Raw genomic sequence first — 26,208 nt, 5'->3', positions numbered from 1 at the left:
GGGCGGGGGAGGGCGGGCCGGGAGGGTACCGCAGCCGGGCCCGCGGGGAAGGTGCGGGCGGCAGGCCGCGGCTGGCGCGCGAGGAGGGGCCAGGGGCGGGGCCGGCGCCCTAGTCACTTGATAAAACGCTTGCGAGTCTCCAGAGAACAACGGGCTCATTGAGCAGTGGGGAGCTGCCCGCGAGGGGGAGCGGCCAGGCGGAGAGCGCGACTCGCCCGGGGGTGGGGCCGGACGCGGCGGCGAGGCCGACGGAGGGAGCCGCGGGAGCAGCCGCGCCGCAGCCTCGAGCCCGGCCCGCAGCAGCTCGCAGCGCCCGGCTCCCTGCCCGGCGCGCAGACCCTCCCATGGCGGCTGCCGGGCAGCTGTGGCTGCTCTACCTGTCGGCGGGGCTCCTGCCCCGGCTCGGCGCTGCCTTCAACTTGGACACCCGAGAGGACAATGTGATCCGGAAAACTGGGGACCCCGGGAGCCTCTTCGGCTTCTCGCTGGCCATGCACCGGCAGCTGCAGCCCGAGGACAAGCGGCTGTGAGTTCCCCGGCTCTTCCCGCCCCCACCCGGGCGCCGGCCCTCCCGTTCCCGCCGGCCGCCCTGCCCCTCCGCCGCCCCGCCCGGGACTCCGCGGGCCGCGCGCTCGGCCCCGGCTCCGCCTTGTGCGGAGCCTCCCCGCGTTCAGCCCCGGCCGGAGGAGAGTCAGCGCGCCGACCCCCGGACCACGGCCGCGGGGTCAGGCGGGTCTGTCCTTCGCCCCGAGAGAGTTTACTTTTGTAAAAAATTTTAAACAAAGTACTTTCGGGCGGTCCTTCCCTCGGGGCATGTTTGCTGGGAACCCAGCAGGTGGCATGCTTCGCTGAGCTTCACGCGTGTGTTTGGGGCGGGGGTGACATGTGCTGTAGGGTCGCTGTATTGCTGCGGTGGGGTTACTGGGAGTGTTGCTCCAGGAAGATCCAGGCCTTTTCGAAATGCACGCAACACCCCTTCACCCCGCAGACCCGCGCGCCCCGCAGAAGTTGGAAAGTCACTTTTCATCGTGTCCTGCGTGGCTTCCCCCGCAGGGCCGGCGCCCTTGTACGAGATACTTTCACACTCCCTCCCTTAAAGAAAAAAAAAAAAAAAAAGATGGCACTAACCAAGCACCTGCTCGAGGGACTAGATCCGCAGAGAAAACAAGCTGTGAATGGTGTGCGCCCCCCGCCCCCCACCGAGGCCGCAAAGCGGCCGGCGACACCCGCGACCCTCTGGGAGCCTGCAGTGGGCAGGCCCAGCCGAGGGGGTGAAAGCAACATGTCCGATCTGGGCTGGCGCTTTGCAAGCCTGGTTTGGAAGTGACACCCCCTTCCACCATAGCATAGTGGGGCTCCTCCCGGGAGAAAGTGGAGACCGGCACTCTTAGCCTCCCATTTTCTTTCTTAGATTGTGTTAGGTTCCCACATGATCAAACTATTTAGGTTGGAGAGGGGTATTTGGGAGCTTAGTCGACTTGATCACAGTGGGGCTGCATTCTTGTTCTGTGCTACCGAAAAATAAACTCACCAAATCCCCCACCCCCACCCCATGGTCTCTCTTTGAATTGAGGTTCTTCCAGGACCAACAGAGCTGAGAAAGCAAAGTGCAGCCACAGTTAAGAGAGGACTTTGTGTTTATGAGAGGCGAATGGGATTTCAGAGCTTGGTTTCAGCAATTAGGAACTTTAGAATAGGTGAATATTGTGGGCCCCAGGATCTTAGTGTTGTGTTTTTTTAATAACACCTGCTATTTAAGCAAAGGAATTAGTTGGGGGTGGGGAGGCCGCTGGCTGGCGGGTGGTCTGACGGCCAGGCCAGCTGCTTATACCCTGCTTTGGAAAGAATTGTTAAGCTGTAAATCAGAAATGAAAGGTGGTTTCTGCTAACGCAGTTAATGGAGGACGGTTAGTGTCTCTGAATACTTAGGAGTGCCTCGATGTGCGTCTACCCATATGGAGAATTTGAACTTGTCAGTGCAGAAATCACTGGGCTAGCAGAGGGAATACACTCTCCTTGGCGTTTTCTTTCCGCACTAGATGCTGGAGCTGGTGGCTTCCTTGAAATACTTATTCAAGCAAACATTGTGAAGGGGAAGTACTGGGGCAAGAACACATCCTTGGGATGGAGATGTGCAAAATACGATTTTAGCCAGGAATCCCTCTTGTCACCGAGGTTAGCAGCATGCTTGCTACAACTTGTTACCGCTGGTGGGCTTCTCTGCTATTAGAGCTGCTTCAAGTCCTCCCAAGGGTAAGAATAAGCCAGTGTTTGGGTTGTGATGTCTTCTAGAAACGCTCTTCTTAGGGGTTGACAGGGACTGATCAGACCCTCAGATAGGGGCAGGCCCACTTTAAGGGGACTGGATCTTTCCCTGGAGCTTAGAGTATGGCAGTAACCGCACTCTAGGGGGCTGTGGTTTATGTCAAATGCCACCCCCTATCCTACTGCTTTTGGTCAAGTATTCCAGCTTCAGGAGCAGCATTGTCCTCTCAGGGTAACCCGCACACACGCCATACCCACATCCATTGTCATCTTTGTCAGTAAAGGATGTGGGTGTAAATAACAGCCAGTGAGGTCTAGACCCCACTGGTCCGGCTTCCTAAACTTTGCACTCTTTGGACAAGCTCAGTTGGGAGTATTTCTGGTGAGAGACCTGAGCTCAAAGTCATACTTAGCCATTTAGTAACTGTTGTTTTATTTTGAGCCTTAGTTTCTTTATCTGTAAAATGGAGGTATTACTGCTTAATAGGGATGTGAGGATTAAGAGATACCATGCAAAGTGCTTAATTCCAGTTTGGCCTGGGTACTTGCTGATTAAATGGTGGCTGTTAATGGTAATAAATTTAGAAGCAGTAATTGAATTCCTACTGTGTGCCAGCTACTGTACAGATGTTAAACATTCTGTGATTCTAAAACTACCAAAGAGTAAAACCAAAAGTTATTGTAGTTTGGGTAATTGATATTTTAAATTCTCAGTCACATTTATGAAAACCATTTTCAAAGCAATTTAACTTTAATCTGTCTTTAATTAGATTTATAACAAAAGAAAATTTAGTGAACAAGGAACTTTGAGTTAGGAGAAGTAAAATATCAAGATGTGTGGGAATATCAGATGAATGCACTGTTCTAGAAACCACCATAGATTTTTCTGGGTTAAATTTTCTATAATGCTATTTAACTATTTAATTACATCTTAAGCTCCAGTTATAATTTTATAATAGAATAATATTGTATCCGAGAGCCTTAAAACGTACTGTGTGTTGCTAAAACTTTCAGGACTCTAAAACTGAACCAGAGACTGTAAAAGACTTTAAAACTTCACTCAGGTTTTTCGGCTGTGTATTAAAGAAGTTTCAGACTCCAGAATATTTAGATAGTTGGCCGAGTTACTGAGGTCAGGGTCTGAACTTCTTGGAATCTTTCATTTATCTTAGGTAGTTAAAAGTTGAGTCACACAGCACCACTCCCATCTTTCTACCTCCATGTAGAAAGCATGGGATGGTATCTGTGGGTATGCCATGCTGTGGTGAATCATCACTCTTAGCTCTTCTGGGAAGACATGGATCTGTGTACGACTGTAGGGCAGAACCCAGAAGGGGGAGAGCTATAAGTAATATTCTTGAGCAATAATTCTGGATTTATCTCAATTTTCTTTTTGGGAACTTTCTGATGACCACTATCTCCCAGAGGCTCTCCAGGCCCACTGTCATTCTGTGCTGACTCTGTGGGGTTTGTTCTTGATGTTTCTTGGAGTTGTCAGGCTCCAGTTTAAAAATCATGTTTACTGAACTAGGGATCATCTAGTCCTACTGGCTCTCTTTGTCAATGAAGAAACTAAAAGTTAAGAAATATCTAAAGTCTCACAACTGCTTAAGCAGAATCTTAACAGGACCTGGATTTGAACTTGTGCTCATGCCATCTTTAAAAGGAAAATTCAGAAATGCCCTTCAGACCTAGAGGAATTGGCTAGCATCTGAGGTTTGGAAATGCACTGTGTTTGGTTGATTTATTAAACTATTTCCCACATGGGTCAGGGCTATCTATTTAAATATCTGCTTGGACTGTCTTCCTCTTGGCCCTCATTCCAACTGGCCTTGATCAGCTTCTGTGTCCCTCCTTCTTTGCCTGTCACCCCCCTTCCTTCTGAAAAAGCCCGGTGAGTAAGTGACTTGCCAGCTAGGGATCAGAGCTGTTTTCAGGATGTGCACCTAAGCACTTGCTTCCTTGAATTCATTCAGAGAGCCATGTGGCCTGTGGCCATCATCTAGGGACTGTTCTCAGTCACCTTGAGTCTCAAGAGTGGAGAAAGCTGACATGGGCAGGGACACTTAGAGATCGTAGGACTTTGCAAGAAAGCAGAAATTTAATTTTTACCCAAGTAATTTAAATTTATCCACCTAATGACTTAGGGTTGAGAAAAGGGTTAGTGTATTCATATGGTATGAATAATTTGTTGGGAAAGTCAGGTTACATGCTCATATAGTATTCTCTACTCTTGTAAAGAAGCTATTACTCTGTTTTTAGCTACATAAGTCTCTGTTTGAGCATAACAATATTGATTTAATTTAAGCTTTTGTAACCAAATAGTACCGGAACTATGGCACATGGCACCCTTAGGACCTTGGCTCAACATATTTCAGTGGGCATAGCTGGCAGTGAATTATGTGGTACTTTCAAGAGGGACAGTGGAGACATAATAGAAAATACTGTTGTATGCTTAGATGGCAGGGTCAGTTTTACCTTGAACACTGATTGACTCCAAGTCAGCCCATCTTAAAGAACATCATCGTATCTGAAGAAGCAGTTTAAATTTCTCATTGAAAGTCTTTTTTAGCCCAACTTACACTCCAGCAGTTTCTTCTTCCTTTGAATGTCTGTGGCGCTTAGTATCTGACAGTTCTGATGGTTTTCTGTTTAACTGTTACCTACCATTTTCAGAGGATGATCCAATCTCTCCCAACCAGATTATAGGTTATGTGAGGGCAGGGGTCTTAGGTTTATTTCTTTGCCTAGTAGCACCCTGCATATGCCTTGCAAATACAATGGGTCATATCATACACTCAATTTAACTTGTGAAGTCAACTCTTCTAGCTCAGGTTAAAGAGAGGAAGAAATCCTTTTATTTAACCCTTTGCTTTCTGCTAGCCCAGGGGAAGGGAAGCTATAGCCATAATGCAGAGAGACATGCTAGATGGTAATTCTTGGTTTTTGAATTTTCAACGGCCCAGGTCCCAGCTAAGGGATTTTCATGAGTGATTTTTAATTACACTTGCCCTCTGCCTTAAAGGCTGGCTTAGGAACTTAACCCCAGAAATACAGGCTGACCTGCAGTGTAGAGGGTTCTCAGGATTTGCAGGTTGTTACAATGAGACTAGATAGAAAATGATGTCTGTAGAATAGATCCTGAAAACAATTTGACAAGGGTTTGGGGATCAGGTGGGGGTAAGTGTGTGAGGGCACTTGTGAATTGACGACTAAAGCTTCAGTTAAGGACAGTAAGGGAATCTTGGATACATATAAGTAAGTCTTTAGGTAGAATGGTGGGGAAGCTGCTGACCTCCTCCAGTGAGAGCTATAGAATGGTGACCTGGGTGGACCATGTGTTGGAACCAGAGTTCCTACAGCCTCTTTGGAGGGTGGTCAAGATTGAGCTCTGCAGTAATGGGCACCCGGGACAAGGCCAGCCCCTGCTGCTTGTCTTACTCTTCTGTGTTTGGGTAAAATTTTAGAATCAAAGCTGGCTGATCATCAGGGCGACTTAGGGACTTTCTGCAAAAAATAAAATTCTAGGCTCAGCCCAGATCTGTTGCACTAGATGTGATCAGTTTCCATAGCTGTAATCTCCAAGAATCTATTCTTACAGTTTTCTAGGTTTGAGCTAAATTAGCTTTCCTTTTTATGTACAGGAGGCAGCATAACTTAGTGGATATGAGTGGACTATAGAGCTAGAGTCAAGATCCCAGCTGTAAAGCTAGCTGGGATCAAATCCTCCTCGGCATTTACTAGCTGTGACTTGGTGCAGGATTCCTACAGCTCTTCACCCAGTTCCAGTGTGGGGGACTTTTCCCACACACCACCAAACAATTCTCAGACACCAGCTGGGTATCCTACAATTTAACTCAATTCCGACACTATACCTGGAGATCGCATCAGATCCCACAGGTTAAAGGCTCTGTCCTACAAGACCGCCTTTTCCCCCAACTACAGCCACCAATCATAAGTCAGGGATGTCTAATGGACCAGCCACAGATTGGAGGTTACTACGACCCCCTCCTTGGGTTTAATTAACTTGCTAGAGTGGCTCACAGAACTCAGAAAAACATCTTACTTATTAGATTACTGGTTTATCATTAAAAGATATTAACTCAGGAACGGCCAGATGGAGGAGATGCATAGGGCAGAGTATGGGGAAAGGGCACAGAACTTCCATGTTATCTCTGAGCACACTGCTCTCTCCAGACCTCCATGTGCTCACCAACCTGGAAGTTCTCCACACTCCACACTTCATTTTTATGGAGGCTTCTTTGCATAGGCACAATTGATTAAATCATTGGCTAGTGGTGTTTGAACTCAACCTCTAGCCCCTCTCCCCTCCCAGGAGGTCAGGGGTGTGGGACTGAAAGTTCCAACCCTCTAATGAAGTGTTTGGTTCTCCTGGCAACCAGCCCCCATTCTTAGTTAGGTGCTTTCCTAAAGTCATCTCATTGACATAACAAAAGACAATTTTTATCACTTAAGAAATTCCAAGGGTTTTAGGAGTCCTGTGACATAAACAGGGATAAAGACCAAATATATATTTATTATAAATCATAATATCTGTATATGTTTATAAGTCAATACCTAACCTCTCTAGGCTTCTCTTTCCTCAGCTGTAAAGTGAGGATAATTGTACCTTAGACTAGTCCTGGCCCAGAGTAAGCATTTTGTGTTTGTTAAATAAATGTGGAAAGCAAGGCTGTAAATCCACATATTCCATGCTTCCTGTCCTGTGCAGTGTGCAGATTTTTGTTTGTTAAATTGGCACCTAGAATAACAAACCATGATCTCTAGGAACTAAATTAAGAGGCTAATTGTTAATGAGGCCTGAACTGGTTCAGGTAAATCAGCTCTTTTCCTGTGTTGGTCCCTGTTAGCTTGATGGTCATTTGATCTACTACTCTGTTTTTTCTGTTTAGATAAACAAGGCAAGACAATTCTAACTCAGTTTAGCTCTTCCAAGATTAGCATGTTTGCAGAATGACACTTCTCACAGGCCACAGTATAGCAGCAGACCTTCCCTACTACGTACACACATGCACACACACATCCTGGACTGCAATGTTGGATGCTGCTAATCATTTCATCTATTCCCAAATTGGCAAAAAGACTTCAGAAAACTTTTAAGTCTCTAAAACCAATTAAGTGGTAAAGAAGACTGTTCTGAATTAGGGGGAATGGGGAAGGTGCCACCAAAGCAACTGTAGGAGACAAAGACATGTGACATGGAGCCATGGATGTCTGCTCGCATGTTTATTTGCCAACTGGCTAGATGTATTTTGCATGTCATACAATCCAAAGATTACTTTTTTTGGAACCCCATTTCAGATATAGTATCAGAAAAACCTTTTAGAGAAATAGGCTTTCTAAGCCTGGGTGTGTAGAAATGAAAATAAACTTTGGAATAATTTGAAAGAGGCACGTTGGTTGGCGATAGGAAGAGTAAGCGAAGCACAGGGTCATGCCTGTTTACCCGGGGTCCATGCTTGGCTTTGCATGGCGATATCAATGTCACCACAGTTTCTTCACTTTGCAAAGGACATTCATTTGTACTGAGGTTATTTTAATTGTGTGTGTGTGATACAAATGAAAATAAACATTTCAGGCCCAGAGGGTAGGACGTCACCGAAGCATAAGTCTTCAGAGCCAGTGGACCGTTTTCTCCTGGCAGAATCAGAGTCCTTCTCTTCAGGACATTTGGCCATTGCTCAAGTGGTCAGTCTTCTGTGGACCCAACAAAGCAACATGGCATAAAGTTAACTAGAGGGTCCTCATCAAGGTGTGTCACAGCCAGAGGTGTGGAATGGTTGTCCTAGTGTGGGCGGCCCCTTTGGCAGCACTGGGAGTTTAGAGTTTTGTTTTTCTTGCTGAGGAGAGTGAGAAGTCCTGCCTGGGTCAGATGATGGCCTGAACCCCCCCTCCGCCCCCAGGGTAGTTGTCTTTATCCTTTGAGAGCAAAAGGTGTTTTAAAGTTGTGAAATGGCAATGTTTAGAAATCTGTAAGGCTCTGGAGAGACTGGAGATATATAGGAAAAGGTGTTTGAAATAGCTGGTGTGAATGTATTGATTATGGTTCCAGGAATCCAGCTTTGCTGTGACACAAATAAGGAAAGGCTTAAAGAGGCACAGATGTGATCAGGTGGATGTGCAGAGACATGATTCTAGAGAAATGGCATTTGCCACGGTGTTTGCCAGGGCTGCTAGTGAGACTGGCATACATGCTAACTTAGGACAATACTCAGGAAAAATTGAGCTGGTTTTAAGTTCTGGGTGATGGAAAGGTCTCTTATGAACTCACAAGTGCAAAAAGAGGTGGATCTGGACACTGATGGGCCTTCTAGAGGCTCGAAGACTGAGGGAGGGGCCTGCCAAATAGAATGGTCAAAAGCTCAAGGGAGGACTTTTGGGGCCAGCTGGAGAAGTGTTTGAAGGCTCAGAACACGGTAAAGCCATTTCAGATACCGTATCCGATCAACCAGTTAGAAAAATGCTTTTTAAGCCTTGTACTATATTTAGAAAGTGCCCAAGTCTGCTATAGAGATTAGCTGAGAAAGGTATGGGAGTGTGGAAGAGGCATCCTGGGGACCCTCACTCATCATGATCGGAGGAGGTGAAAGCTGAGAGACAATGATCCCCCAGCTTAGCAGCACTACCAGCCAGAAGCCATCGGAGGTTTTTCATTATCAGCAGATAAGAAATTGGTCTTCTGTCAACTCATTTATTTCTGTGTGTGTATATGTATAAATATATATTTTATATTTCAACCTAAAAGAAATAGGGATTTTTATCCTTATTTGAACATGAGGAACAAGTACAAGCTTGGAGGGGGTGTGCTCTGGACCTGCTAGAGAAACCATAACCAGCTTTTTTGGGGTTTCTTATAGAAGTTGTTAGTTCAATAGATATTTGTTGATCATTTACTATGTATTAGGCACTGTTCTAGTGCTGGAGATACAGCAGCAAACAAAACAGATAAAAATCCCTGCTTAGGTTCTGGTGAGGGAAACAGACAAAATAAATAGGACATTATATTATATTATATTAAATCGTAATAAGTGATGCAGAGGAAAATAAAGTGGAGAAATGGAATAGGGAGTGGGGCGGGGGTGAGAAGTGATTGGCAATAGGTCAGTCAGGGAAGACTTCACTGGGAAGGTGAAGGTGATGGTTATGTCAATATTGGGGGAAAGAGCATTCCTGACAAAGAAAACAGCAAGTGCAAAGGCCCTGAGACAGAAGCATGCGTGACATGTTCGGGAACAACAAGGAGACCAAGAGTCTCCTGGGAGGCAAATTGTGTAGGGCCTTATGGTGATTGAAAGACTGTCTTTTACTCATGAATGAGATGGGAAGCCATTGGAGTGTTTTGAGAAGGGTACGACATGATTTGACTTAGGTTTTAAATGGATTACTCTAGCTACTAGATTGAGAATAGACTGTATGAGGACAAGGGTAGACGTAGTGATATTAATTAGGAGGCTCCTATGATGGTAGATAAGAGATGATGGTGGGTGGGGCCAACATGGTAGCAGTGGAGATAGAAGCGGCTGGATTCTGGACCTGTTTTGAAGGTAGGGTCAAGAGGACTTCCTGTGGACTAGATATTAAGTGAAAGAGAGTAGGGAAAAAAGTATGCAAGGTGTTTTACTTGAGCAGCTGGAAGGATGTGAAGGTGTGAGTTACAGATTTAGGGAGGACCAATGAGAGGAATCGATACTGGGGAAAGGTCAGCGGTTTGATTTGAGATGGATCGGGTTTGAGATGTCTAGGCATCCAGGCGGAGTTGTCGAGTACGCGGTTGAAGAAGAGTCTGAAGTTCAGGTGGAAAGGTTTGAATTGGAGGTAGAGAGGTGAGGGAGATGAGGGGAGCCAGCCTCGGAGACTGAGGGGAGTAGCCGGTGAGGCAGGAGAGCTTGGAGGTGTGCTGTCCTGGGAGTGTTTTAGGAGGGATCCATCGTTGTGTCATATGACACTGAGAGCTGATCCCTGCCATGGCAGTGTGGAGGCCACCCACCAGTGACCCTGCCAGAGTGCTGGCGGAGAAGGACTGGGAGCAATGCCTGGATGGAGTAGGTTGGTGAGAGAACAGAAGAGGGATTGGAGACAAAGAATAGAAACTCAGAGTTTTGCTGCAGAGAGGACAACAAGTGCTAAGGGGGAGTTGGGGTTGAGAGGGAATTTCGTCTTTTTCCCCCAATCCTGACCCCAGGCTATGTTGTTGATTTTTCAAAGAGAGAGAGAAATGTCGATGTGAGAGAGAAACATTGATCAGTTGCCTCCCGTATGTATCCTGACTGGAGATTGAACCCGCAACCTTTGGTATGTGCCCTGACCAGGAATCGAACTGGCAACCTTTTGTGTACAGGATGACGCTCTAACCAACTGAGCCACACCAACCAGGGCTCGTCTTTTTTTTTTAAGATGGGAGAAAATTATAGTGAGCTGGTTGGTTGATTCTGACTCAGTAGGAAAGGAAAAGTGAATGCAGAAGAGTAGGGAGCTGGTGTGATGTCTGCAAGTAGGTGAGAGGGATACACCAGCGGAGGGGTGGGCCTGGTTACCACATCACAGAGGGGCACCGATGCAGGTAGGTGGGAGATTGTGAGGGTTTTTTTCCTGGTTGCTTCTAATTTCTCAGTGAATAACAACAGATCATTAAGCTACTTAAAACTAGTGTAGAAGGTTGCCTTGTAGGAGCAAGAACTCCATTCTAGAATTAGAGGGACGTGGGGATTGAATCCCAGCTTCTTCACATTCTATGGATTTGACCTTGGGCGAATTACTTGTCCTCATCAGTAAAATGGAGATACTAACAGTACCAACCCCACAGGGTTGTGCAGATTAAGTGTGGGAGTATAAAGCACTCAGCACAGTGCCTGGCACGTCCAGTGAACATCAGCCTTTACTGTGGTGGGTGCCTTAATGTAAAACAGGAATATAGTTCCCTCACATAGGGGAACTTTTGTAGTAATCTTTACAGTCTGGGGGACAGAAGGTCTTTGGGGGTCAGGCCAGAGGTGAGGTTGCTCCATGGGTGGGGCTACAACCAGAGTTGGAGCAGTTCACAGCCTGTGGGAACTGTAACATTGCCTTGAAGAGAGGAAGGGGAAATGTGGGACTTGGAAGAAGGAAGAGAAAATGGCAACACATCAAAACCCTCTAAGAATCTGTTTCCTTATGCGATAAGTGAGCTACAGAGAACCCCTACCTTTTATTTTGATAAATTCTTAGGCTCACTTTGGGTAATGAGTGAACATTTCCCATGTGGGAATATCTTCAGTTCCAGCATCTGGTACTGCCTTGGATGGCATGGTGTCCATGTGTCCTGCAGGCCATGTAGACACGAGGGTGTCGACAGGTGGGCATGTGCTGTGCAGGGTGGAAGTGAGCTGGCAACAGGGCAGGGCCCCAGCAGCTTGCCTCCTGCTCCTGCTGGCCTCAGCGAGTATCATCTTTGTGATCCTGGTCAACATGTCCAACGTCTTACTTCTTGCATTGAAAAGAAATGACTCAAGGCCTTGTTGAGTTGTCAGGAATGTACCTAAGGGCACTGTGGGTTCTAACGCACTTCTGGTTTTTAATCTCTTCTTTCACAATAAGTGCAGGCTGAAGAGGTAGCCTGCGGTAAATCAGAATCTGAAAGGAAACCGAGTACCTCTGAAATTATGCAATAGTGTGAATAATCAGGACTTTAGCATCTATTTCCCTGGGGTGTGCCACAAATTTAAATATTCAATGTCTCCCGGAGATAGCATGGTGGTGAGTTGTTTTTTAAAGTTCTCTCATTGTAGTGCAGATTGGAATGCGTAAATTTTTAATATAAAACAGGAGGCTTTAAAGACATTTCAAGCTTTTATTTGGGCTATGATCCATACTCACTCACCTTCCTCCATGCTTCTGTGAAAATAGTTGAGAAGCACTGACCAGCCCAACCTTTTCTCTGTGGGGGGATAACTGAAACCCAGAGAAGCCCAGTGACAGCTAGGTCATGGCAGTGTGGGCCCTGAGACCCAGCTGCCTGATTGCCTGGTTCACCTAATGTTGTGCCATACACGTGAAGTAGCCTATTCTTGGAATTAAACCTGTGCTGTATAATCTTGCCCTTAATAGAACAGTATGTTATATTTTTTAACGTCTGCCCATATAATGGCCTGAAATAGTGATAGCAAATACACAGCCACGGCTGCTCTTTGAAATCCTGCTAATTGGGGGCACTTCAGATGACCATAACGCTTTCTTCAGCTGTCTCAGGATTCCGCAGGTCAGCATTAGTTAGCCCCTGCTGATATGTGGCTGTTGGCACATAAGATGACACCTGTTGGCCCTCTTGGCCTGGCCAACCCCTGCATGTGGAAGGCGCTCTAGAAATGTCTGCCTGATGGATATTTTCCCTGCTAGTTTGTGAGTTTCTTAAGAGCAAGGCTGATTTGTCCATTTCCGGTTCAAATCTAATAGACAGAAATGGGTACCTAGTATTTGTCGAGCTCTTTGAGTTGATTCAACTTCCCCGATGCAGTCAAGCCCGCCAGAGAACAGGAAGTGGTGTGACAGCTTCTTCAGAATGAGCCTCTGTGCCATGGTGGTGGTGGTCTTCCTCCGCCTCCTCCCATTTTGGTAAAATACACATAGCATAAAATTTATTGTCTTACCCATTTCTGAGTGTACAGTTCAGTAGTATTAAATATAGTCACATGGTTGTGAATGCCCTGGTACTTCTTAAACTTGTTCTAAAGTGCGCAGATATCAGACACTTAATATGGCCCCATATTATGAGGCCATAAAATTATTGATAAACTAAATGTAAAATAACGGAATATGGAATTGTGCCAATATCATCTGATGTGATAGTCTAAAGTAGATTACTGGCAGTGTAATTAAAAGTAGAAATTTTATGGCAGAAATTTAAAATTCCATCTCATAGCTTAGTATGTGTTTTCCAGTTGGTAAAGGACTTCCTGTGTGCCTGGCTCTGTCTGTGGGCCTCCAGGGTTCCTCATGCACATCTTTTTGAGAAACCAGAGCAACTGTAAGTCCTCACTTAACGTTGTCAGTGTAGGTTCCTGGAACTGCAGTGAAACAACATACAGTGAAACCAGATTTTACCATAGGCTAATGGATACAAACAAGAGTTAAGTTCCCATGGCATTATAACAAAATGACATGCTGTAATTTGCCTTAAACTTTTAACGGAGTTAAAAAGAAAATTGCAACAGATAAAAGGCCTGGCATATTCATTTATTTCTTACACCTTGCTACTCCTCCTACCTACCTCTCTCAGTAGCTTTAAAATGAAACAGAGGGATTTCAGTGGCACAGTGTGTTCAGGTTGAGACAGGTTTGATATGATATTTATGGGTTGAAGTTCGAAAGGAAGTGTGTGTTCAGGGAACGCCAGATCAGACTAACAGCTGCCCCTGGTAGTCAGGCCATCTTTAGCTTGTCTTGCAAATACTTTCCTCTTTCACACTATACCACCTCTTCCAGCTCACCCCAGCTTCCTTTAGAGCCCAGTTAATCTATTACCTACGAGCAGCTTTATTTTCTTCCTCTGTTCCTTGCCTCTTTGATTTTTCTAATGACTGTATTGTCAGGTCCTGTTGAGTCTTAGTTTAACACTCTCTTTATTCTTTCTTATGTTTTCATTATGAAATTCCTAATAAGCCATTTGGGAGCTGTCCGAATAAAAAGCTTCCTGACGGTTCTGAATTGTGGGCCTTCTGAAGGCAGGAGTTGGGTCTGAGTATCTATTTCGCCCAGAGCTTGAACATGCATGATTTCCTCAAAGTAAAACAAAAATGGGCTGTAAAAGAAATCTAAGCCCCACGCCCAGCTAGAGGTGTTTTCATCTGTACAAAGGTGGGAGTAGTCTAGTATTACCTGATGATGCTTTTGTGGATTTCTTTTAAACCACCTGCAGATGTTAGGAAAGAACTGAGGAACTGATCTAGAAAGGTAGACCATCTGTATTCCTCATATAATAGGACATGAATCGGTGGCCTAGGACTTGTTTTGGGTCACACAGCCGACTTCTGACAGAGCTGCACCTACCCCCCCCCCCCATGTCTAGACGTCTTTCTGGTTTCCCACCTGAGCCCCTGGCCTCCACCCTTACTGCTCACCCCCAGGGGTCTATCTGGCCAATGCGTCTGTTTTTATAAACGTCACCAGAAGCTTAAGCAGATCCATTTAAGCCCCACCAAACTTGTCTGAAAATCTTTTCTTATCATAGAGTTGGCCATCTGAGTTCCTGAGATAAGCATTTGTCAGTGAGGAACGGGCCTGGATTTGCCTTTGACCGCATGTCCAGGAGCAGTTGTGCATTCCCATAAGGATCCGCACCCTGCTGTGTTCCTGGTTCCCTCCACACCACTCATTCATGTTTTAGAGTAGACGAAAGGTGAGGTCAGGTGCCTGACTCAGGCCATGACTCACTGCAGCTCCTCCCTTAGCAAGTGGCTGCTGCAGAGGGTCTGGGCAGTGCCCACAGCATCTAAGACTAAGGCATTTGAACTCCGCAACTATTTATAAACAGTACTTCCCATGCTTTAGCTCTGCACACTGAGATGCCTCTGAACTGGACAGGTTCACTCCCTCCTAAAGGTGGGTAGGAGGGCGAGCGTTTTATGTGGCTGGTTCTCCCTAGCTGAGCTGTCCCCGAATGCTGTCAGTGCCTTGAACGTTCACAGTGGAAATGACAGTTCTCTCTGATGCCGTTCCATTTCATTCTGAACCTCGCTTGACCACAGTGCAAAGGCTTGTCTGCCTTTTCAGTCTGGATTTCCTTTCCTCAGTATTTTCCAGCCTCTGTCCTGCGTTTGCACTTTATTGTCGTGCCCAGACGGCCAGCACAGTGCCTGGTGCGCGGAAGGGATGGGCTTACCCGCCTCGCTATTGACGTGTGTCATACCTCTCGAGCGGCTGTAAAAATAAGTCTCTGACTTTCGCCTGCCTGCAGCGGCCCACAAAGGTAGCATGCGTGAGCTTGTCTTATGCAGTTACGAGGTTTACTTTCTTCATGACTTCTGGGCACGGCTTTTAACCTCCGTGACGATGTCTGTCATTTTCCCTGCGAGACTTTCAATGACCCATTGTCCACCGACTGACATCATTTTAAAAATTATACCTTTTTGATTCAGTAATAATCACACGGTACAAATATAAACAGTACAAAAAGATGTGGAATGAAGGTGCCCCTCTTACCCCCTGGTTTTCTAGTCACCCTGTTCTTTTGGAGGCAACCACTGTTTTACCAGTTTGCTCTGACTTCTCACAGGTACCTACCCATTTGTGAGCAAACACATACATCCACATTTTTTACATGTGTGGTCGCATGCCGTATGTGTTGTTCTGCACCTTGCTCTTTTTCTCTTGGCATGTTTTGGTGCTTGTTTGATGTTGTAAATTCAGAGCTTCCTTAGTATTTTTAATGTCTGCGTAGTGTTCGGTTTTAAGGATGAATTACGATTTATTTAACGAGCGTGGATATCCAGGTAATTTCTAATCCTTTGCTGTTGAAAGTAGTGCTGCAGTGAAGAACCTTCTACCTTCCTCCCCTCCCTTTAGGGAGAGGGCCGTTGGTTCCCAGTGCAGCGGCCAGCCCAGCGCTGTTTCAATCATGGCTGATTCTGGAGGAGGGGCTGGCTGCTCCTCATGACTTTCTGTCACAAACTCATCCTACCATCTGATGTCACAGGATATTCTACCAGTGGGATTGCTGGAATCTTTTCAACAACTGGAGTGGACAGCGTTAGGCCCAAGGTGATGGCCTAGGTGTTTGCGCCTCACCTGCACTTGCACTTGTTAAAGAGTTCTTGTTAAAATTAGAATGGCCTGTTGGAATATGTGCTATCTGAATACTAATAACAGCATGTGGAATGCTGATCACCGAGTTACCATTTACAAGGTTACTTGATAGTGTTTCATCCGATCCTGGTAACACCCTATGAGAAAATTTAGATAGAACCGTTTCACAGGTAAACCATACAGGTGACACCCAGCTGATCAGCAGTACAGCTGGTACTGGAACCCACCGGGTCTTGTAGCTCCCTCAGTATTTGATTATGGTTTTGGCTTGCCAGTCTGTTACGGGGCAGGTAAGAAGGTGTGTGCTATCTGGAGACAGTACCTGCTATAAGCACGCACCCTATTATCCAGATAATGACAGGCCCAAGTAGGACTGATGTTCAGCACATATATACCAGTGAAGTCGCGCTAGTTGTTAAGCTGTTTAAATACTTCTGGATGGTATTTAAATAGCTTTTCCCCAACCTCCCTGATTGTCCCTCAACACTACCCTGGCCGCTCTTCCCGTAGGATATTCCCCTCTCCCCATCCTTCCTCCCATAATCCAGCTGTTAAGGGGGAAATGTCCTAATACAACAGAGGCCTCTGGGGCACAGTGCCAATGCTACATCACCATCTGTGTCAATTAATTGCTTTCCAGGCCATACTGGTTGCTAATTGTTTTTAAATATCATCTTTAAATGTAGGAGTGGAGTAGTAAACAATGTAAATGTTTAGCAATGTAACTTGACTTCTGTAAATATATAGGTACACTTTTTAAACTGTTTTCTTTTTTTGTTCACAGTATCCTATTTCTAAATCTTTCTTTTTGTAAACCATGAAAGATCTTACTGTTTTTGCTTTTCTGTTACATGAGAGCCTGGGCGGCTGGTCTGAGGTGTCAGGAGCCAGAACTCGTCCTCCTTGTCGCTGTACCATGCGTAGCCTCAGCCTTGTAATCTGCGGTGGCAGCATCTACATTCTGGGCAGGATGACCAAAGGGACAAAGAGGAATAGAGTCAAAGGCTCATGAGCACCATCTTTCACAGAAGGTTCCTGGATGCAGCATAGTGACACTTTGTCAGGTGTCCCATTCATCAGGATTGAGTTCTGTGGCAGGTCCAGCTGGAAAGGGAGGCTGGGATCTTTATTCACGGGGCCTTATGCCCAGCAAAAAATTCTTTCCTTATGGCAAAAGGGGAGAACTGATACTGGGCAGCAGCCAGCAGTCGCTGGCACAGCTACTAAGCCTGTTGCTTCAGTTATCTTGTTTAAAAAATAAACCATGTGATCATATTAATTTCCTGTTGAAAACATTGAAAATTTTGGATTTCTTAAGTTACTGGAGTAGTAAAATGGATATGGTGACTTTTAACGATACCATTTTTCTTCCTGATTTTTGTTAAAATATTTTACTGAAAAGTGATGGAAATTCAAAAGTCACTTTTATAAATGAGCTATTTAATAGTGGCTTTTAAGAAATAATTCTTTCTAAAAAAGAGTTAGCATTGGTAATATTAATGCTTGGTACACTTGGCCTGTAGAAGCCTGCTTAAGAACAACATACTTGAATTTAAAATTGTTAAATGTGGCAATAGATTATAAAATAAACTTTATTTAACAGAAATTTACTAAGCATCTGCTGTGTCAGGCACTATGTGAAGGTCAGGGATGGGAGTATGGGCTCATGGTCCAGATCACGTAGATTCTTAGACTTGATTCCTTGAAAGGATAGTTCACTAGAAGGACAAATGTAATTCAGCACCTGAAAAGTCAGGTATCCAATCATTCAAAGCACAGGAAGTGACTACATGCCACATTTAACAAGGTCTGGCAGCTGCTTTGTGAAACTGAAAGACCAGGATTGCTTAGAGACTTTCGTTTTTCCTTTACTTACTGCCGTAGATAACAGCATTTTTATTATAGCTGAGTGATGTCTTACTGGTATGAGTTGCTTGGTCAGCCCTTTTCAGCTAATAACTTTATTCTTAAAATGAGCTTGTTATAGATTTATACCTATACTTTATAAATTTGTGTGGAATTGAAGTGCATTTCTTGGCCTTTTAAGCGTAAGCCAGGGTCTGTTGTAATTTTACCTTGTTGGATGCTAATGGTATTCATTCCTTGAGATTATTGAAGTTCTTATTGTTGGGAAATTAGAAGCAAGTGTTGAACTGGGGTGAGGTCACTCCAAAAAGTGATGCCAGGAGCAGAAAGAACCAGAATTTCTTCTCTACTGCCTTCTCTGTTTGGCTGATCTGACCACCCTTGTTGGTGTTCCATTTGAATGGTTGAGTTGGATGCCTTGATTTCACATCTGTTTTTTTTCTTTTCTGGTTGATGATAGAGATTTCTGAACTGGAGGAGGAGTTGAATGTTGTAGATAATTAAACATGATCTACTTTGGGCGTTCCTTTATTGCACGAGTTCCCTTGTTCGTGGTCAGAGACACACCTATCGTAAAATGTACCGAGTCAGGTAAGAACTGGAACCCTCAGGTTCCAGCGTCATAGAGGAGTTTCAAAGTCACTGGAAACTGGATTCAGTTCTAGCATGTTTCTCCACGGAGACAGGAAAAAAGTTTTTTTGTGAAATTCTGGAAAGGCCAGGACAAAATTTACTTGTTTTTGATACAGATAAAGGCAACAGGTATTTTTTGGGCTTGTGGCATGCATCTCAAACTACTTCATAGACCTTTATTATAGCCAGCCACACTCTTCTTCCTTTTTTAATCTCACCCCGGATGTTTTCTCTGATTTCAGAGAGAGAGAGAAAGGGCAGAGAGAGAGAAACATCAATGTGAGAGAGAGACATCAGTCGGTTGCCTCCCCGACACGCCCCGACCTGAGATCAAACCCACAACCGGCGTATGTGCCCTGTCCGGGAATCAAACTGGTGACCCTTCCATGCATGGGACAGTGCTCCAACCAACTGAGCCACACTGGCCAGGGCATAAAAATACTCTTTTTTAAAAAAAGGTGGGTAGATCAAAGCGCTTATGTGATGTTTTTATCCAATCAAGCAGAAAAGAGATTGTGGGTTTTGTGGTTTAGAGCAAGATCAGAGAGTGCAGGGCACAGCTCCTGTTTTGTCACTTTACCATCTTTGTGGCCTTGGGCAACAACGTTGCCTGTCCTCTCTGAACCTGTATCCACATTGGTGAAATGGGTGGTGGTAATAGTATCTACTTCCTAATAAAAGTATAGCAGAGTGTGGGAGATGATAGCTGCCAGTATATTGCCCACAATAATAGGTTGTTTGCAGGTAGGGTATATATTTTTTATTATGTGATTTCTTGGAAGGTTATCAGAAATGTAGCTTTTGAAAGTGAGATTTATAGTTCATAGAGAAAAGGGAGCCTCAGCCTTCTTTCTAACCTGATTTCTGTGTATATGTGAAAAAAGCCTAGGAGGCAAACAGATTCGTCCCACTGTGAATTGTAACTCTGACTTGCCCAACTGGATCAGCCAGTTCCTATAGTTAAATAGGGCTTTGCATTCTCTTGGCCAAACACCCCTGAGGTTACAAAAATATAGGACCAGTTTCCTGCCCTCAAGGAGTTTAAAAGCCCAATAAAGTGGAGTTGGGAGAAATCCTTGTCCCGACAAGTTCACTTTGGAAAAAGTGAAAGCTGAGCTCGGGCTCTTGAAGGCAAATGCATATGTAAAGCCTGGTGCTGGAGTTTGGAAATTATTGGTGAAGAGAGCTCTTGTGAGGTGGGGGCAGGATGGCAGGAAACACAGTGAGCAAAGGCACCAAGCAAGGCCTTTGTGTGCTTGGGAGTGGGGGGAGTTGGGGCAACTCATGGTAGACGGCTAGGACGTGGCCAGGTGGCGGAGGGATGGCTCCAGTTGTAGAGAGGGTATGTTGTGTGAGAGGGTATTGGGCTTGAAGTCCTACTCGTGCCAGGTAATGTCTATGTCTTGGTTCCTTCATCTCTAAATTGCTGAGGCATATCTGAATAAAAGTATATGTGAACGGCTTTGTAATTACAGAGTGTCGTCGTTTGCACACTACTCAGGTTTGCTGCCTTTCTTGTGAAAAAGAATATTGAGCTGCCTGAGGAGTGAGTATCTACCTAGGGTTATAATGAGGAGTCCTGGTGCTTAATCTTACAGCTAAGACTGAAAGAATTTGACATTCTGGGGAGTCCTCTCAAATGATACAATAAAATATGATTTTAGAGTTTGATTCAGAAAGAGGTGGAATATAGTCAGTTTCCTTGTCCATCTTCCCTCCACCTTCTAGCTCTTCTTTGCAGGTAGTTAATTGTTTAAGGTCATATATGCAGGCTGTGTGATTCACTATGACCTGGGCAGATCCTTTATAAACCTTCATCCTTGTTTCCCTAAAATCAGTGGCTCAGATGAGATCAAGCTGGGCTCCTTGAGCTCCTCCAAGACACCAGGGACAAGTGGGGGTCAATGGGCAGCAGATCTGTCCAAAGGGATACCAGGGTACGATAATATTTGCTCAGCTCAGTACTGCTAGGTATAAATATTGGTGAGTGCAGAGTTCTCAGATGTATGTTTCAGTCTCCAATAACCAATCACCAAAATAAGGGAAACAGTCACTTCAAAACTTTAAACACACACACACACACACATACATGTGTGTGTTTTTACATATATAAACATGTGTTTACATATACATAAATACATATACATATATATGTGTGTTTAAAGTTTTGAAGTGTGTGTGTGTGTGTGTGTATATATATATATATATGTGTGTGTGTGTAAGGGGGGAGTGTAAAGCCTAGCATGGGTGTTAATCTGATGGTTGACTGATTTTTTAGCTCCAGAGGAAAGAGAAGCAGGCCCTCTCTCCCCTGAGAGGAACTTGACACAGGCAGAGGTGCAGTTTGGATAAAAGCACAAACAAGCTTTAATGCCTCCTTGCTTTCTCTTCATCAGGTGGAGCAGGGAGGGAAGGAAAAGACAAAACTCCTCAGCAATCTAGCCAGGCCACCAGGTTTGCTGCTGGTGGCCAGGGGATGGGCATTGTCTGTTGACCACTGTCCCTTGGAAAGCGGGAGGGACATTGCTTCTGTCGGTGGACAACTGGAGAGCCGCCTGGTTGGGGGAGAAGGGGCTCTCAAAGCCCGTGGAGCTTGGTGACCAGACACCCTCAGGTAGCCTGCTCACGTGGACAGTGATCACAGGGCCTCCGAGGCCAAAACAACTCACCAGTGCCTATAAAACCACGGCCAAGGCCCACCACCCAGTTGGAATTTTAAGCAGGGCATTATTAAATGCCAGCTGCTGCCTCGGCAAGTTCCATTGCTAGCTTTATGTCTGAGGCTGGGCTGATGGTATAATTTGTCTTCCAAACTAGGGCATTTTTTGAGAATGGAAGGGGGCCCAGGACAACAGATGTGAACCTGACTGACCTGGGGGAAAGTCTGCATGTATGGTCAGCCTGGCTAAGGACTGGAAGCTATAACTACTTTGTGCTTTGTGGATAGTCCTATGACCAAAAATGACTCAGTACAACGTGGCCTTTGTGTAGAAGGGCCTAGACCTTCCAGGAGAGAAGGTGTGGTCCAGGGGCTTTTCCTAAGACGTCTGTCCAAAGCACTAAATTCTCTGACTTGGGGGTTTGAAAAGCTGTTCTCTGTACACCCTTGAGTATAAAGCAAGATTTCTTTTCACCCCCAAATTATTCTACCTTATATCTGAGCCTTTATAAAATCATTCTCCTGTGACAGCTGCCCTCTTGATTATTTTGAACCACAAAGTTCTGTTTGTTATAAACACATTAGCCTAAAAGGGCCTTAATCAGTTGTAATTGTGGATGCAGATAGAGGTTAAATTTGGTTTTAAAATATTTTAAATAAAATAAATTGATTTAAAGAAGTGAGTTAAATTTCTTTGCCTCCATTTAGTAATGCTCCTTCAGGATTTGACATCCTAATTGCAAGTCTTGGATACTGTTATAAACTTTAAAATGCCCTAGAAGTACTTTGGAAAGCTGGCGTAGATGTTGATTTTAGAAAGTAATGTCCAAGAAACATATAAAGTTTGAATAAAATTACATCATGAAATACAAATAAAACTATTTTAAATGAATGTTTAATATAATGTTATTTTAAATTTTTATAGAAATGATCAAATGTTGTCAATCAGTGATTTCATTTACATCATAAAAGTCTAAATATACAAACTGGCAAAACAAAATACCTTTTTTTGGATTTTTTTCCATGCAAGGAGCCTTGTGTGTAGGACTGCACCTGGTGTATGTGGGGTGGTAGTAATGCTGAAGAGATGTGGGAACAGCTGGGAGAAAGACAATTTACCTTCAACTGTAGGGGAGCTAGGATGCGATGAAAATCGATTTCTCCAAGAAGTGATTGGATTTTGACTCCTGGTTCCAGATGGTTCTCTAGGTGTACTTCCCTCCAGGCTCCTCTGCCCCATAGTGACTGAGAGATTACCAAAATGCAGAGAGCAGATGGGATCTGGTTTGTGACCTTAATAGGGAAGGAGCCACAATTGGGTGGGGACTGAGAAAGGAAGGGGGCGTCTGACTAGTTAGGGATGGCCAGTAAGGAAGGCTGGGACTGGGAATGAGGCGTGGCTCTGGAACTTAGGTCTGTATGCAGGACCATAGACACCACGTGACACCATCACCCACCAACTTGCTACAGAGTATAGGCTGCTAGCATTTAATACTCTGGCCAAAAACAAAACAAAACCCCATAACACTTTTTGGCAGAGAGAGGGATGGAAATGTTGACATGTGTATGTTTTATGAAGCTTAAGTTGATTATAACTCAATTAAAAATAAAAGAAGAATGGATTCTTGTAGAAATAGGCAAGGAAGGCAGTGACATAGTTTAGGGAAAAAAAGGCTAGGGATTCTAGTGTGAATTCTAGGGATTCTAGACTGGCACCCCAAGAACGAAGCCTTCCTCCTCCAGCATTTGAGGAGCAGTTTGCAGTCTGACAGCAGCTCCCTACCCACTGAGCCTAAAGTGAAAACTGCCGTCAGCGGGCCCCACCCAGGACTCCCTTTCAGAATTCATGCTCAGAGGGAGACCCAGCCAGAAATGGGCCTTTTCATACAGCAGCCGAACAGAAGAACCAAGGATTATCAGGTGTGTAATGAGAGTTAGCAGCATAAAAGGGGACGACTAAAGTAACCAAACCAACAGAAAAACTGGAAGAAACAGACAATCCAGGGACAGAAAGAGAGCTAAGGTTGGGGGCGGGGGGACTCCTAGGTAAAACACTCAGAATATTGAGAACATACTAAATTCACAGAATGAGAATAGGATGTATTATGCAAAAGGCACGATCAGAACGAAAAGCTTCTGGAGGTTATAAGTGCTAAATTTTAAAATTTCATTGAATTTAAGTTTAATTGAAATTTAGAATAGAAGTATTGGAAAATAAAGTTGAAAAACCTCAGAACCTCATAGAGGGAAGGAAAATGAGAGAGAAGGTAGATTCATCCAGGAGGTCGAGTGAAAATGGAATGAGGGAAGTGATCAATGCAGGGTACGCATTTCCTGGAAGTTAATGTACTGAGTCTATAGATTGAGAGAGCCCCATGGTGCTCAGTGAGTGGATAAAGGCTCACACAGACGCTCTATTGCTGTTCACAGCACCCAGGGTAAAGTGGAGAGCCTCAAAGCTGCCTGCCCTCAAAGAAATGAAAATTGGACTTACATCAGAATTTTTATTGGCAACACTGGATGATAGAATAAATCAGAGCATTAACATCAAAGAAAGTGTTTTTCAACCTAGTGTCTTACACCCAAACTATCAGGCTAGTGAGAGTGGAATAACATTTTTGTCTATGCAGGGACTCAGTTTACCTTTCAGGTAGTGTTCCTTAGCGTGATATTTAAGAAAATAATTCAAATAAGAGGAGAATGTGGGATCCCAGGTCAAAGTAGATCAATCCAGGAGGACAGGAGAGAAGTCCCAGGGGGACCGTGTACAGAAGGCCTAGAGGAGCAATCAGGCTACGGTAGCGGAAGGTCCAAAGCCTCAGAGAAGGAAACCTGGACAAAGAAGAGATCCTGATTCTATGCAGGTATGATTGGGAGCGTAGAAAAGATTGAGGCTAGAGTAAACAATGTAAGGAGAAGGAAGGGCAATGAGAAATGCCAAGAAAAGCAAAAGTCATGGTCCAAATGCGAAGCACACCAGGCAATTGATAGAATGTAAGATAAGTCCGACCTTGATACTAAGAACAGTTTCCTTTGAGGTCAAGGGCTTCTGATACTGGTCTCAGATAGAAAGAGGGTAATTTCAGTGCAGTTTGGTTCAGCACTGAATAATATTTACTTGGTTGCATAGGAGAACAGATGATCGAATTGTGGTTACAAGACAAAATATAAGTGGTGATGGCTCTGATAATGTAAAAATATAGCTAACGGACGGTTGGTCTTGGAGAAGCCAAGATGAAAGTTTTGAGAGAAAGGGTCAGAATGCTCACAGCGCCATCTCACCAACTGGGGAATGGAGAGATTATATTAGAAGTTGATGAAGGGAAAATAGAGGTTAAAGTGCATTATTTAAAACTTAAAGGGTAGCAAATAGAAGAACTAAAGTAATATAGTTATTAAGCATAGGCAAAGTAGCAAGTAGTTTAAGTTCTTTTCATATCTTGGGCTCAACCATTATTGCTCAAAGCTGATACATCAATAAATGAATGTATAAACATAATATCTAGAGTTATAGAGAAGTAACTCGAGAGATTTTAAAAAAGCTTTGCCCAGAGAGTGGGACTGGGGATGTGTTTGGCATCTATTGCTTCCCACTTTAAGTTCTTTCTTTTTGATTTGTACTTATTACTTTAACAAAAATTAAAAACTGAGTTTGAAGATGGGTTAAATGTAGAGGTAACAGTTGAAATGGTAATTGCCATCTCCTAACTTTTTAAGGCCTAATTTGGACAAACCAAGAAGGCTGTGTTTTAAATTAAGCAATAATAGTGTCCTTGTTCCGATGAAGCAATATTTCACATTTCCTGAGACAAAGTTGCATGGCTGGAGGCAGAATCTTTAATCCTTGAGGAAATGAATTATTGCCAAAGACAATGAAGCAAAGCTGCTATTGTCCCCAGAGTTTGGAAAGTGCCCCAGTATTTAAGACTTTTGGTTGAAGTCATTATGTAAAAGCATGCTAATTGGGCGAGAACTTGACTATGTGAAACAGGAGTGTGGCTTATTTGAAGAAATAACCTTGTGGTGAACAGCATGATAGTGGGTCCTGAATCTTTGTGCCAAGAATTCTGATCTAGACTCAAAGACTCGAATTTATATCATATTCTCAGTTACTGTCTCACTTGTGTAGTTTGTAGTTAGCCTTTCACATTGCATTTTACTGTTTCAGATTTTACTCATCGGCTTTGTCTTGCATTCTAAATGTGGGTTTTCAATATGTTGGCATCCCCAGGCAGTTTTTATGTCTGTATGGCGTTGAAACAGTGGAGGCCATTGTCCACTGGCTGCGTGGAAAGCAATTTGGGAAGTAATTTTTCTTGTTCCTTTTGGTTCTAAAACGATCTCAGTTCAAACCCCAATTCTTAACCTTCCTTGATGCAGTTTTCCTTTGGACCTGATGTGGAAACAGGCTTCTTAGCCACTGTTCTGTTAATTCCCACCACTTCCCTTTGGAGGCCATAATTTATATCCCTTAGTCTCTGTCACTCTGAAAGTGAGTGTTCCTGTAGTTCTGAATTCCTCCGTACATACTGGGTGGGTCACTACTGAGAGCAGCTGCTGTTGCTGCTCCTTAAGAGAAAATGAACTGAACAGACTGGCAGCTGCTGCCAGGGTCCTAGGAGCTGCTGTGGGTATCCTGGTGGTGCCCAGAGAGTGCCTGCTGCTCACACCAAAGCCATCAAAGGACATTGCAGGCAAAGGGAAGAAAGCTGGGATTGGAGCAGAAACTGGGTTTTTTCATGGCCTGAGGGATCCCCTGCAGCGGGTCCCTCCTGGAGCTGCACCCGGCCCTCCCTGCTAGCTCAGGAGCTGGCTGTGTTCCCACGGCTTACACCAAGGTCCTGAAGGACTTAGATTAGGAAGTAGATGGGCTGCACCAGGGACGGTGTCATTGACTGGACAGGGCTCTATTTTTGATTTGTCCTTGCCAGACCCAGCCTCAGCTAATGGGCCGTGCCCTCCTGTGATTAGGCTGGTTCTAAGCAGAA

At 44.6% G+C, this 26,208-nt stretch overlaps 1 protein-coding gene across 2 annotated transcripts in view; it reads left to right on the top strand.

Moving 5' to 3' along the window:
- Positions 1 to 285: 285 nt before the first annotated feature.
- The window catches only part of ITGA6 (integrin subunit alpha 6), a 66,896-nt gene continuing 40,973 nt past the window's right edge, over positions 286 to 26,208 (top strand). For both annotated transcript variants that reach the window (XM_087819774.1, XM_087819773.1), the window contains exon 1: positions 286 to 526. In XM_087819774.1, coding sequence (XP_087675900.1) covers positions 345 to 526 — 182 coding nt within the window. In that variant the 5' untranslated portion in view covers positions 286 to 344. The remainder of the gene's footprint in view (positions 527 to 26,208) is intronic.

This window comes from Miniopterus natalensis, chromosome 8 (genome assembly GCF_054644295.1).
Source record: "Miniopterus natalensis isolate mMinNat1 chromosome 8, mMinNat1.hap1, whole genome shotgun sequence".
NCBI lineage: Eukaryota > Metazoa > Chordata > Mammalia > Chiroptera > Miniopteridae > Miniopterus > Miniopterus natalensis.
This window is presented reverse-complemented; position numbering and strand designations above follow the sequence as displayed.